The sequence below is a fragment of the Notechis scutatus genome, chromosome 2, assembly GCF_049901735.1.
Source record: "Notechis scutatus isolate UNSWTSFEM ecotype Mainland chromosome 2, rNotScu1.2, whole genome shotgun sequence".
Lineage (NCBI taxonomy): Eukaryota > Metazoa > Chordata > Lepidosauria > Squamata > Elapidae > Notechis > Notechis scutatus.
The window spans coordinates 181829485-181842611 of NC_142010.1; the positions used below are offsets into that span (position 1 = coordinate 181829485).

A 13127-nucleotide genomic window follows, 5' to 3' on the forward strand; every position below is an offset into this window, starting at 1 on the left:
GCATTACAGGTTTTCTCCTGCCTCTGACAAGAAGAGGCTTCATGTGGCCATTCTCTACCGCTTTTAATCCTGTTGTAGTGGTGATCCCATTTTGCCTACCCCATGGACTACTTCTGTGTGCCGATAGCTGCAATCCCTTGCTATCCGCACTGCCATTCCTTTGCAACAGTGGCCAAGGACTGAGCCTGCTCATGGTTGATGGCTCTTCCTTCTTTACCCTGCACTTTTTTCCATGCTTGGTAGCCTGACTGACACCTCACAGGTAGGGAGGAAAGACTTGGGTTGAAGCAGTGCATTTTAGTTCAGAAACAGCCCAAGTGACAACTTGCAGTCTAGGCAAAAAAACACTTTTACTCCCATGAATGTTTAATTAGGCAACTTATTTTAAGAAGTGTCTGGTCCTTTCTGAGCTGCTGTTCTTGATTCTCTAATAAATGCTGTCAGTTGTAACTTGATTTAGATTTAGATTTATTTTATAACTCTAAAAAGCCACTATAATGACTAGTTCTTTGCCTAGAGACCAGTGATGGTGAACCTTTTTGGTATTGAGTGCCCAAATTGCAATGCACACATACCCATGTGCCGGAGCAGTAGGAAAGACCAGCTGGCTGGTGCGCATGTGCATGCTGGAAACCAGAATACCAACTGGCGATAGTGCGTGTGCCTACAGAGTGGGCTCTGCATGCCACCTCTGGCACACATGCCATAAGTTTGCCCTCATGGGCCTAGACTGTGCAGACACGGTGTCCTTGGCAAACATATTTGCTTGATTTAAACAAGGTTACTGGAAACTATTCTTTTAAAAAAGGAGTCTATCTATCCTTCTCTAAAGATGCAAAATACCTGAAAATTTCCCTGTGAGTGCTCAAGTAATTAATAATAATCACTGTATTCTGAAATACACAACAGCTATCTTGTAACACACACTTCTTCAGGGCTCAAAATCCTTTTACTCGCCCTTCTGGCAAAGTTAATTCCCAGGTGTGATGGGGGAATCACTTCTCTATTAACATAGGTAGGTTGTAATAGATTTTTCTAGGCCGCAGCCTTTGCTCTGATTGCAAAACTAAATATGGGTTGAAAGCACAGCTGCTTGAAAGGAAGACATTAACGGGCAAAGAAAGTATCATTGAAGCATTGGTGTGGGGTTTTCCCTTCCCTGTTGCTGATTTGGCAAGAGCTTTAAATATTTTAAGGAAGCAGAGTTAAAAACTGCATTTAACAGAAACGCTAAAAAGTATCAGCTTTAAACAGATGAAAAATCACCTATGAACTGCAGTGTTCCTCATTTGGAGAAAGAGAGAGCCTTCTTTTCCAGGAAACAACTGATGAAATATAATGCTGGTTTTTCTTTTCTTTTCTTTACAAAGTCCTCTCATCCAGAAAAAAAAAACATTGAACTAGACTGTCATGCTGTGTCCAATTTAGAGGAGAGAGTTATCGTATGGCCTTTTCTGTACAGGGAGGTGAACGGTTGTGCAAGATTGCAGCTGAAACCAAGTATGTTACAAGTCTGATGATTTGTGATTTCTATAGCCCCCTCTTCTGTCTGTCACCTTTGAAATGTTTGATCAGAGGGTCAAATTTGCACTGTTAAAAGGGTCATCTTACAGGTAGTCCTCGACTTACAACAGTTCATTTAAGTGACCGTTCGAAGTTACAATGTCACTGGGGAAAAAAATGACTTGTGACTGTTTTTCACAATTACAACCATTGCAGCATCCCCGTGGACACATCGTCATAATTAAGTCCCTTGGCAACTGGTTCATCTTTATGACGGTTGCAGTCTCCTGGGGTCATGTAGTCCCCTTTTGCGACCTGACAAGCGAAGTCAATGGGGAAGCCAGATTCACTAAACCAAACCATGTTACTAACTTTAACAACTGCAGTGATTCACTTGACAATAGTGGCAAGAAAGGTCATAAAATGGGGCAAAATTCACTTCATCAATGTCTCGCTTGGCAACAAAAATAATGGGCTCAATTGTGGTTGTAAGTCGAGCACTACTTACATTACGGTGATGAACTAAGACCAAAAAAATGCTTTCTCATTGTAACAAGGTGTGGCAGAAGCCTTGTTTTGCTGGGCAGTTTCGGTAACAAAGCTGGCAGGGAACATTTTTTTAACCCGTCACTGAGGCCTTCTGTCTATCAAGCTTCTTTTATTTCTCAGACATGGAAAAGGACTAATATTTACTTAGCTAGCCTACCCATCAACGCTTTCATACACTCTCTTTCACACTAAGGGTGCCATGCTGGGTGATTGGTTGGGGTTGGGGTTGGGATTAACATGCTCCTGCTGTCTTTTAAAGTTTTCATTTGTTCCTTTTAGCTTTGTTTTAATCTGGTTTTTACCTTGTTTTTAACTATAGTTTTCATATCATTTTACTGTTTTATCGTAAACTGTGCAGAGGCAGATAATTGTAATGGGCAAATTTGTTAGAGATGGAGATGATAGATAGAGTAGATAGATAGATAGATAGATAGATAGATAGATAGATAGATAGATAGATAGATAGATAGATAGATAGATAGATAGATAGATAGATAGATAGATAGATAGATAGATAGATACCGTGTTTCTCCAACAATACTCCCCTCCAATAGGAAGACCCAGCATGTTTTCTAGGCATAAAATGAAATTAAGCCCCTCCCCCCAAATTTATGCCTAGTTTAAAACATGCAAAATTGGGGGGAGAAGGCGGGGGGAACTTGCCATTAGGAGTGCCCCACAGGCAGCTACGCCCCACCATCAGCCACTCCTAACAACCAATCATGGTGGAGCACGGAGGGCTCCCTTACCCCTCCCTTACCCGGGTCAGCAGGCAGGCGGCATTGGCATGGATGTCTGGCAGCGTTTCAGCCGCTTCTTAGGCCTCCGTAGCTTCCACGGTTTCCACTGGTGCTGGCGCCTCTCTCGCCAGTATCGTCTCCAACAACAACGTCTCAGTCGCTCCTGCTTTTCCCCCATCCCATAACAACAGGGGAAAAAAAAACATTTTGAGGTACCTGGGAGCGCCGCGCGCTGCATTTTGGTTTAATCCCGAGCGGCTGGGTGGGCGTGAGAAGAGCCGAGCAAGCGTCTCTGCTGCTGCTACCCTTGGTGCTCCAGCCTCGGGCTCTGCAAGTTTGCAAAAGTCCTGGTGCGCAGCCCATTCCTGCATTCCAAGCGCCCAGGCCGAGCTTCAGCTGTCCCTCTCTCACCAGCTCTGTCTCCAACTACAGCAGCAGCAGTGGCAGGAACCATGGAATTGTTTCAGCCACTTCTCGGGTGGGGGAGCCGCCTCCATAACTTCCCGCCGCTGCTGCCGCTGTTGTTGGAGCTGGAGCTGGTGAGAGAGAGACAGCTGCAGCTCAGCCTGGGTGCTTGAAATGCAGGAACGGACTGTGCACCGGGACTTTTGCAAACTTGTAGAGCCCGAGGCTGAAGCACTAAGGGTAGCAGCAGCAGAGATGTTCACTTGGCTCTTCTCACGCCCACCCAGCTGCTTGGGATTAAACCAAAACGCAGCGCATGGCACGCCCAGGTACCTCAAAAAAAAAAAATTCCTGTTGTTACGGGGACGGGGGGGGGAAGCAGGAGTGACTCAGATGCTGTTGTTGGAGATGGCGCTGGTGCACGGGGGGAGGGAATTAATTCACCCCCAAAAAGACATCCTAGCCATTTTTTCAGGGCTCAAAAAAAAATAAGGCCCGGCCTTATTTTGTGAGAAACACTGTAGAGATAGATAGATAGATAGATAGATAGATAGATAGATAGATAGATAGATAGATAGATAGATAGATAGATAGATAGATATAGATAGATAGATAGATAGATAGATAGATAGATAGATAGATAGATAGATAGATAGATGATAGATGATAGATAGATAGATAGATAGATAGATAGATAGATAGATAGATAGATGATAGATAGATAGATGGATAGATAGATGGATAGATAGATAGATAGATAGATAGATAGATAGATAGATGATAGTAGATAGACAGATAGTAGATAGATGATGGATGGATGGATGGATGGATAGTAGAGATAGAGATGATAGATAGTAGATAGATGGTAGATGATAGATGGATGGATGGATGGATAGATAGATGGATGGGAGGGAGGGAGGGAGAGAGAGAGAGAGAGAGACTAAATAAGTAAATTGTCTTTTTTTACCATACACACTGTCAAATTCACATACTGCTTCACATGCCTTCCACAACTCTTACCAACACCCTGGAGTTCACCTTATTACACCTCCCTTCTTCCTCAGATAAGTTTGTCAAGAAAAAGATTGAAAAGGATAGCAACATCAAACTTGCAGAATTGTCTCTTGCCAACACTCTGAATAGAAGGCTGAGCTTTTATTAGCTGCGGGGAGGGGAGAGAGAGCACACCAACAAAACACTCATTCTAACGTAATATTTTGGGTCACTCAAGCACACTGGGCCAAACTTCTTTCACTTCCTAAAATCAGGTTTGAGAAATTTCTCAACTTGGATCATGTGATTTCTTGAAGGTACACGGAAGAATCGGCTCATTGGGGCTCGCTGCAATGTCCCAGTGCCTGCTGAGACAACCAGAGCTTGCCAGAAAGAGGGAGGGAGGAAGAAACAAACAAACCTGTTTGAGGAGGCAGAGAGAGGAAATCCCTTCTTTGCTTTTGCTTTCAATGTTGTAAGCAAGCTTTTATGTTCAGGTTAGAAGGACTGGGTTGGCTCCTGGCCTTCTTCTCTCCTTTTCCTCAGAGAAATTAAGCCACTGTCCTCTGGCAACCACAACTGTTGACATAATGAAGGCCTGGATTGAACCTCTTGTTGCTGGCGCTCAGCTTGCCAGTGCTTTCTACGACACAGGACTGTTGCTGGTGGTGAAGAACTACTACAACCAGACCAATTCTTCTTCAGCGCATTCCAGCGAGGAGACTCAGCAAAAAGCCATCTCTGACTTTTACATCATCTACCATCTTGTTGATGGGTTAACCCCACTGTTATCAGCTTATGGCTTGGCCAGGTTGGGTGACCGGGTAAATCGGAAGATCAGCATTTGCGTGCCTTTGTCTGGCTACTTGCTCTCCCGTTGCCTTCTACTCCTTTTGGTCTTGTTGGCTTGGCCAATTGAGGTGATGTACGGGGCTGCTGTCTTGCACGGCTTGACTGGAGGATTCACCACGTATTGGGCCAGCATCATGGCCCTGGTCTCCCAGGGCTCATCGGAGAGCAGAAGATCCCTGCGTCTCATCCACATTGAGCTCATCTATGGCATTGCTGGTTTTGTGGGAAGCATTGCTTCGGGACACCTCTTTGTTACTTTCCATCTCGGTTATCAGCATGGTATAGTGCTGATTTCTTGTAGTGTTGCCTTATATGCCTTGTGTGTCATTTACAGTCTGTTTGTCCTCCAAGTCCCCAAGCCTGGAGTTTGCGACCCAGCCACTTCCACCCATGTGGTCCAACCTGACAGCAATTTGGCTAATGAGGAGACTTTACTGTTCTGTAGTTCTGAGAGTTCCTCCCATCTGGGACCTGCCAAGTCCATTATTGTCCTGCTCTTTGTGGGGGCCATCCTATATGACTTGGCCGTGGTTGGATCAATGAATGTGCTGCCACTCTTCTTCCTAAAGAAACCACTGAGCTGGGGACCAGAGTATGTTGGCTATGCCAATGCTGCTGGCTATGTGATCTTTATTACCAGCTTCCTGGGAGTCTTTGTGTTTTCCAAGTTTCTAAGAGACACCACCATGATCATGATTGGGATTGTGTCCTTCTCAGCTGGCATCCTTATTATGGCCTTTGTGCGATGGACATTCCTGTTTTACATTGGTGAGTCAGAGCCTTTCCATGCACCTCGCATTAATTCAAGCGACATATTTTGTTTAATTTCATGAAAGATTCATGACTCTACTTTTGTACTAACCTTTAGTCAATTTAAGCTGTAAACTTATTCTAATTTATGTGGAAGTAAACCCAATACACTTTGCTTTTGAATAGATCTCCAATCCCCAGTCCATGGACTGCTACCGGTCCGTGGCCTGTTGGAAACTGGGCGGTGCAAGTAGTGTGTGAGCGCACAAAGCTCCATATGCATATTTGTGGGATTGAGTTGCACGCACGAAACTATCCCCTCTCTGCCACTGCTACTCTCCGTTGCTGGTCCCAACAGCTGGAAAGTTTAGGAACTGCTGCTCTATAAGGCTGCACGGATGTGACTCCCATTGCACTTCCACGTAGGATCTGCAAGATCATTAACTGAATCAGATGCTCTATAGTTGTACAAATATCAAATTCTGCAGCAATCAAAACCATTCTTCTGATATTTACAATACATTATGCAATTGCATAGGGTGCTATGCTGTGTAATTTATTTAACTTCTCCTAAACCTTAGGAGCGGGGAAAGGTCATAGACATCTGAAACCTCCTCTTTCATAATTGACATTTCTCTATGCTCTTAGCCTTTTCAGTGGCTTTTTAAACCACACACTGTCTGCACACTTCCAAGCACGTTTTTGTGGCAATGGGGGCTAATAGAAAGTTGTTCTTTCCTCAGATGAAAATTAAATTTCTCAAAAAGCTAAATTCTTTCCTGAAGACCACATTCTGCATCACCTCACCATTCACAAAGCAGCTGAAAGGGGTAAAAGACAAAATTAACAGATGCTTTAACTCTCATAATTTCCAGGGAGCGCACATCGGAAGGGCTTCAGAGGACAGAATAAAATATACTATGGGTAGTATAGTACTATGGGTACTATGGGCGACTTAAAACCATTAGTTTAGTGACCATTCAAAAATACAATGGCACTGAAGAAAGTGACTTGTGACCATTTCTTACACTTACAATTGTAGCCCGAGGGAAGCCATTTTCGCCCTCCCAGAGAACTGAGGGAAGCCTCCAGACCCTTGGGAAAGCGAAAAGTGGCCCTCCCAGAAGTACCAGAAGTCCAGAAATGAGCCTGTTTCCGGCTTCCGGAGGGGCTCCAAAGCCTGGGGGAGGCCATTTTTGCCCTCCCAGAAGCCCAAATGAAGCCTCTGGACCCTTGGTAAGGCGAAAAACGGCCCTCCCGGAAGTTCCAGTAGGCCACGCCCACCCGGCAACTAGGCAGTGAACCGGTTACTGGGATTTTTGAATTCCACCCCTGCCCCGTCCCAGAATATAAGCACTGTCTTTGATATTTCATAGAGCATTGTCTAGTGGAAAACATCTATTACTTCTCATTTAATAGGCTAAACTGTTGTTATTATAGCTGTAATTGTTACTCTTTGCCTGCATTACATCTGGAGATTATAATATACTTCAGAGAGGTTGGCTTTTAGAGCCCTACGCTCAGGCTTACCCTGACCAATTGATTTCTCGCTGTCTTAAGAATGCAATTCTTCTCATCGTTTATCCAACAAACAAGACAAAGTTGAGGAAAACAGCCTTAGTTGCTCGCCAAAACATGAAGCTGAGGCTTCCCATTTGTGCTTTTTAAAACAGCTACACTCTGGTCTCCCTTAAAAAGGCTGGGCGTTTGTCCTGACCATTCTGCATTCTGCTCTGTTACAGCTCGTGCTATGATGCTCTTTGCCCTCATTCCCCTGCCAACCATCAGATCTTTGTTATCCAAACATGTTGAAGCTTCAACCTACGGTAAGAAACAGTTCTGTATTTATTTCTTTGGAAAACATTGACTTTCAGAATAAGCTGACTTGAGTTTATTCCTATCAGTTGAGTTGGTATCACAGAAACATATAGTAATCCCAGTTGGATGAGTCAGAACCAAATTCTTACACTTACCTGTAAGACTATTCTATGAGTATCAATGCCTTAGGCTTTGACGAAAGCTTTCAGGTGTTGGAGGCACATACCTTTCCTTCCATAATTTAGAAAATGTCATGGGTGATTCCACATTGTCTGATTTACAAGGAGGGCTGATTTGAAAGCACCTTTAGAAAAAGGCTTTCTGTGGACTATTTTGGATAGAGACTTATGAAAAGTAGCAGCCGTAACTTTAAGCTTTCAGTTTAACTTTCACACAATGGGCCACTGAAGGGAAATGTTAAAATATGGTTTGTGGCTGCCCAGCAGAAAAATTCTAATACATGCACCAATTTTGGATCCTGCCAGACTGTTGGGATGTCATCATATGCTGCCACCAGTCTAGACTTTCTAGAGGCATCTCATTTGCCTACATTTGATGGAAACAAGACGTTGGAGAAATATGGCCCAATCTAATAAAACATTTCTTTTTCCAAAAGAATAACCCATGGAAATACAACAACCAACTAGGATTTGGGCTACAGTTAGTTGGTCATTCAAAGCTCTGGTATTTTCTATGAATCCAGAAACCCAAATCATCCCCCAAATAAAGCCAACAGTATCTTCGATTAATTAGGAGTTATTTAAACTCACTGAGTTAGGTTGAACCAACCTAGAAGAAAGGGTTATCTCACTTTTTTGACTTCACAACCTAGATCTGAGAATCAAGGAAAAACACCCTGCTTTAAGGGCAGGGGGTTGAAATGGGGACAACAAGGATTGGACAAGCGTTGCCTCTCCCCATCCTACTAGCAGTAACAGTTGGGAAGGAATAACTTCCCAACTGCCATAAAAGAGAGCAGAATGCTCTCTGAGATAGTGCTATACACCCGTTAATCCTATATCAAAATTCTAAACCTGTTATAGTTCCAAGTTCCAATTCAAAGGAAGTTCCACTTGATAGGGTCTTCCATTACGTAATATTAGTTCCTGAAATCAACATAATTATTGCCTACATTATAATTGGCTACAGAATTCGTTTCTAGCACTAATCTGATGTTGTTTGTCCTATTTATAGTAAGCAACCACTGCATTCTGGCAGCAACAGCCTGTTTACAGAATGACAAACGTTCAAACTGGTTCAAGAAGTTCAGAAATGATATATATAAGGCGTTTATGCAATACAGTAAATGTTGGATTCCACTTACTTACTTCTCTATATTTGAAGCAATCCAGCAGGTGCACTTTAACCTTTCACAAATTGAAATTAAAAGGTGCTCTCCAGCCGTTACTACATTGTAATTACATTTTAAAAACAAACCGATTAGCTACATAAATTGTAAGTGATCTGAATTCTGCTAGAAATATGCCCTACATTCTTTTTCATCCAATCTTACATCTGGTCTCTTTTTTCCCCTAGGAAAAGTGTTTGTCCTTCTGCAACTGTCATTGGTGATCACTGGAGTTGTGACATCAACAGCCTATAATAAAATTTACCAACACACCCTGGGCTGGTTCACTGGTTTCTGCTTTCTTCTGTCATGTGCCATCAGTTGCCTAAGTCTTATCCCTATCAGGTAAAGTAAACTGAGGGCAAGCTGAACTTTTTAAGGATAAAGCTGATTTTCCTTATCTGTATGTCCCTGGATTCCTAAGATTTGTTCAACAATCTAGGTCAAGATTTTTTTTCAAATTCGTGAAACAAGCGGCTGGCCTTGGATCAATGTAATTCATTATGATGAAACCACAACCATGCCTCTTGGGAGGTCATAATCTGCTGTCCAGTCTGTTTTAAATTATGTACTATAGAACACTTGAGGATGAAAAAGAGCTGAGCAAAATTAATGTGCTACCTAAGAGCTGAGGACCCTGAGTATTGCCATCTCTCCAAATTTCCATATATCTTCAAGAAGATGGCAATGTTTGTGTCATTGTGGACTCCATACTGCAAATGCTCTCACTGAAATGGGGTTGAAGTTTGGCCAGAGGAACCACCACACTATCCTTTGCACAAACACTCATTTTCTTTAGGAACGTCCACAGAAAGTTTTTAGCCCCGTTTTTTGATGTATTTGTTTCTGGTGGGTTGTGCTTTACTTGCGGAGTTTTGTATCTCAGACATTTTATTGCAATACTGGTAATAAAGGTTGATTTTGAGAAAGCCTGTCTGTGGAGATTCTCAATCATACAGGTCATGATTGTCTCAGAGGTGCTTTTCCAAATGGCAACTGGACTTCCTTGATTTTTTTTTTCTTCTTGAAAATGTTTTGCTTCTCATCCACGATAAGAGCAAAAGAAGCTTTTGGATAAGACGCAAATCATTTTCAGGGGGAAAAAAAACCAAGAAAGTCCAGTTGGCTTCTGGAAAAAGTATCTTTGAGAAAGCAAGGGGTTTTTTTTTTTCCTTCTCCCGGAGCAAAACTACTTGAGGTAGCCTTGGGTCAGCTGCCAAAAGATTGTCCAACTTCAAGGAAATAAAACATTGGGTATTTCAAAAATGTAGGTGAGACGTTCAACCTTGGAAGCGAATAACTTTCCTCCCCTTACTTCCTTTTCTCTCCCTTGCAGTTTTGTCGCCTACAAGCAACGGGCACCATCTGATTTAGCAGAGAGATTAGCCAACCAAAAACAACTGTCGACTTCAGAAGCAGCTCTATAGAACAAGCTGGAGCAACCAGACAGACTGACTACATGAAAGACAGCCTTGTTACTAATTATGCCATTAGAGATATTTAGTTCTAGTCTTTCCTGTACTCTTCCGTGTATGAATAGGCTGTTAAAACAGCATAAGGAGAGCAACTGAAAACCATGTACGGGCTGGAAGGCATGCGGTTCTTGAATGATGATGCTTTGGAATCACATTTCATTATTTCTTCCTATTGTCCATTCAGGATATGTTTGTTCACCTATCCCCTTTCCATCTACAATCCTTCCAGCAAATAGTCAACGCATTCATGTTTTAAAGCAAAATATCCTTCCCTGGGAATCCTCAGAAACACCCATTCCCCATATTTAGTCTGATATTCCCCCTAGTTGGTCTAGAATAGATGGTCTCCCAACTCATAGGATCCTTGTTCCTTAAATCTCAGTGCAATATCCAGTTTCGGGGTGGTGGATTGGAATGCTACATATGCCTATAATGACATTTGCACTCCGGTGTTTCAGTGCTCCAGATGGTTATTTCACAAGGCTCAGGTCCTCAAGACCAGACAGTGAAGATAGAAAGGCAATGAGCAGATTACCTAGCTAAGGCATGAAATAAAACACGAGATGGACAATTCTACTTAGGGCAGAACTTTCAACATACCGAGGTCCATACACCGCTGGATATTTAGTTATTTTTAACATAATAATAAATGAATGGGAGGCTTGCATACTGCATAACCAAGTGACAATCTGTAGAAGTACCTTTAGCCATAAGGCAGCCTCTGGACCTCTTCTAAGTATTTGCTGAAAAGAAAAATGGTGAGTAACTGCAATCCAGCTATTTGTTTGGAAGTGTGCACTCCTCCTAAGACAAGAAAAGTGGGATGAAACATAGCACCCTGAGGGGAGTCTAGGATAACTCGCTGCAGGTAGCTCACAACAGCCAGCTTGCCACCCCCATCTTGTCTCCGCCAACAAACCACTGCTAAGTTGCTGCAGGGCAACTCCATCCTGGGGACAGCTCGCCGTGGGCAGCTGGAGACCCAGGTGGGAGAGCGAGTGAGCAAACGGGCAGAGCACAGAGCACATCAGGATGGTTGGCAGCAAAGCAGTGGCAACCAGGGGCTTCACATTTTCACACCCCCTGCCACTGCCGTTGCTGCTACTGCCGCCCATACCCAGGAGTGGAGCTGGTGCTGTTATTGCTGCTACACCAAAGGTGGGTATTAAGCAGGTTCCGACAAGTTCTGGAGAACCGGTAGCGGAAATTTTGAGTAGTTTGGAGAACCGGCAAATACCACCTCTGACTGGAGATTTTACACTATCCTTCCCCTGCCACGCCCACCAAGCCACACCCACAGAACCAGTAGTAAAAAATAAAATTGAATCCCACCACTGCGCTACACCCAGCATGGAGTCCAAGTGGTAGCATTGGCGGCAGCTCCATGCCCAGCAGGGGGCAGCAGCACCAGCACCTCCATGCCCAGCAGGGCAGCAGCATTGACCTGTGAGGTGGGTTGGATCAAGAGAGAGTGACTGGCCCCATCTCAACCAGCCAGCTCCTATGTCTAAGGTGAGACTAGAACTCCCAGTCTCCTGGTTACTTACTGGGAGCAAGCCTGAGGTCAAATTCCTAGGGTTTCAGCATGTCAGACCATCTCAGTCTATATCTATTTGCTCAGCTGTGAACGTTGCTGAATACCATTTGGCTTATTTCTGATTAAACCTCCACAGAAGAGCTTGTGGATTGATGAAACAGAGATGTTGATTTTTAAAGGTATTATTTGCCTCTCACAGGTCTGTGCTAAGAAGTGGTTTTGCGAAATTTGGGGATGTTGCTTCACAGATAAATCCTTGTGGAGGGCAAATGAAAAGGCTGATGGTTGCCCACCACTGATCCCCATTTACTATTGTGGAAACACACCTTTTCTTTCTCCCCAATAGCAATAGTTCCTTGGCATTTTTTTCTATTTTCTTTCCGCTGAATCCAATGCAAAAGAAAATAATCTCTTGGCTCATACAATTGCCAAGAATTGGACATGACTGAATGGATAACATCATCATCATCATCACAAAAAATAATATTTAGAATTATTTTGACTTTGTTACATTTATATTAAAAAAAAACAGTGTCCAGGACATCATTTTGTTGGAAATATAATAAAGATAATGCTTCTTTAAAACATATAATTTTATTATGTTCTATACTTCACATGTTTTGAGAGAAAGTAGTGGACTGTATAAATGTACAAGAAAAACTAAAATTAATTTGAACTATATGCCTAGTATATGGAACCTAAGAATGTAAATGGATTCTTTATGCTCTTACTATGGTTAAAAGTTTTTGCACCATTGCAAAGATAAATCTACAGGTAGTCATTACCTCAATGGAGCCTGCCCATTATGGTCTTTGTTGTGGCAATTACAAAACATGCATGTAACTGACATGATTTCATAACCTTTTTTTGCTATGCTTGTTAAGTGAATGTAAAGCTGTCAAGCGAACTGTGGTTTGTTAAGCTGTGGCCATTAAGTTAACACCACAGTTGATAACCAACCCAATGATTTTCTATGGGTGGGTTTTGCCAAAAACTGGAAGTGCCGCTTTTCAACAAAACCATCATAAAACCCAGCCCATGATTGTGGGATGTGCTAACGACTGTTAATGCAGCCATGTTGCTGAGCACCTGAAGTTTGGTCATGTGACTGTAGAGAGGGCCCAACTGTTGGAACTTTGAATTTCATTTGTAAGTTC

General features: G+C 42.9%; 2 protein-coding genes across 3 annotated transcripts in view; both read left to right on the plus strand.

Moving 5' to 3' along the window:
- The first annotated feature begins 12 nt into the window (after positions 1-12).
- Positions 13-12128, plus strand: SLC46A2 (solute carrier family 46 member 2). Of its 2 annotated transcripts, none has more exons than XM_087957568.1 (5): positions 13-194; positions 4508-5810; positions 7535-7618; positions 9147-9303; positions 10295-12128. In XM_087957568.1, the coding sequence occupies exons 2-5, from the start codon at positions 4781-4783 to the stop codon at positions 10383-10385; spliced, it is 1362 nt and encodes a 453-aa protein (XP_087813694.1). In that variant the 5' UTR covers positions 13-194; positions 4508-4780; the 3' UTR covers positions 10386-12128. The 2 variants fall into 2 exon arrangements, with proteins under 2 accessions (XP_087813694.1, XP_087813693.1); XM_087957567.1 differs by lacking the exon at positions 13-194 and adding an exon at positions 3207-3526.
- LOC113415042 (maestro heat-like repeat-containing protein family member 7) overlaps positions 11818-13127 on the plus strand; it is a 36806-nt gene continuing 35496 nt past the window's right edge. Inside the window, exon 1 of the mRNA XM_087954216.1 lies at positions 11818-11879. Within this exon, the coding sequence (XP_087810342.1) occupies positions 11818-11879 (62 nt within the window). The remainder of the gene's footprint in view (positions 11880-13127) is intronic.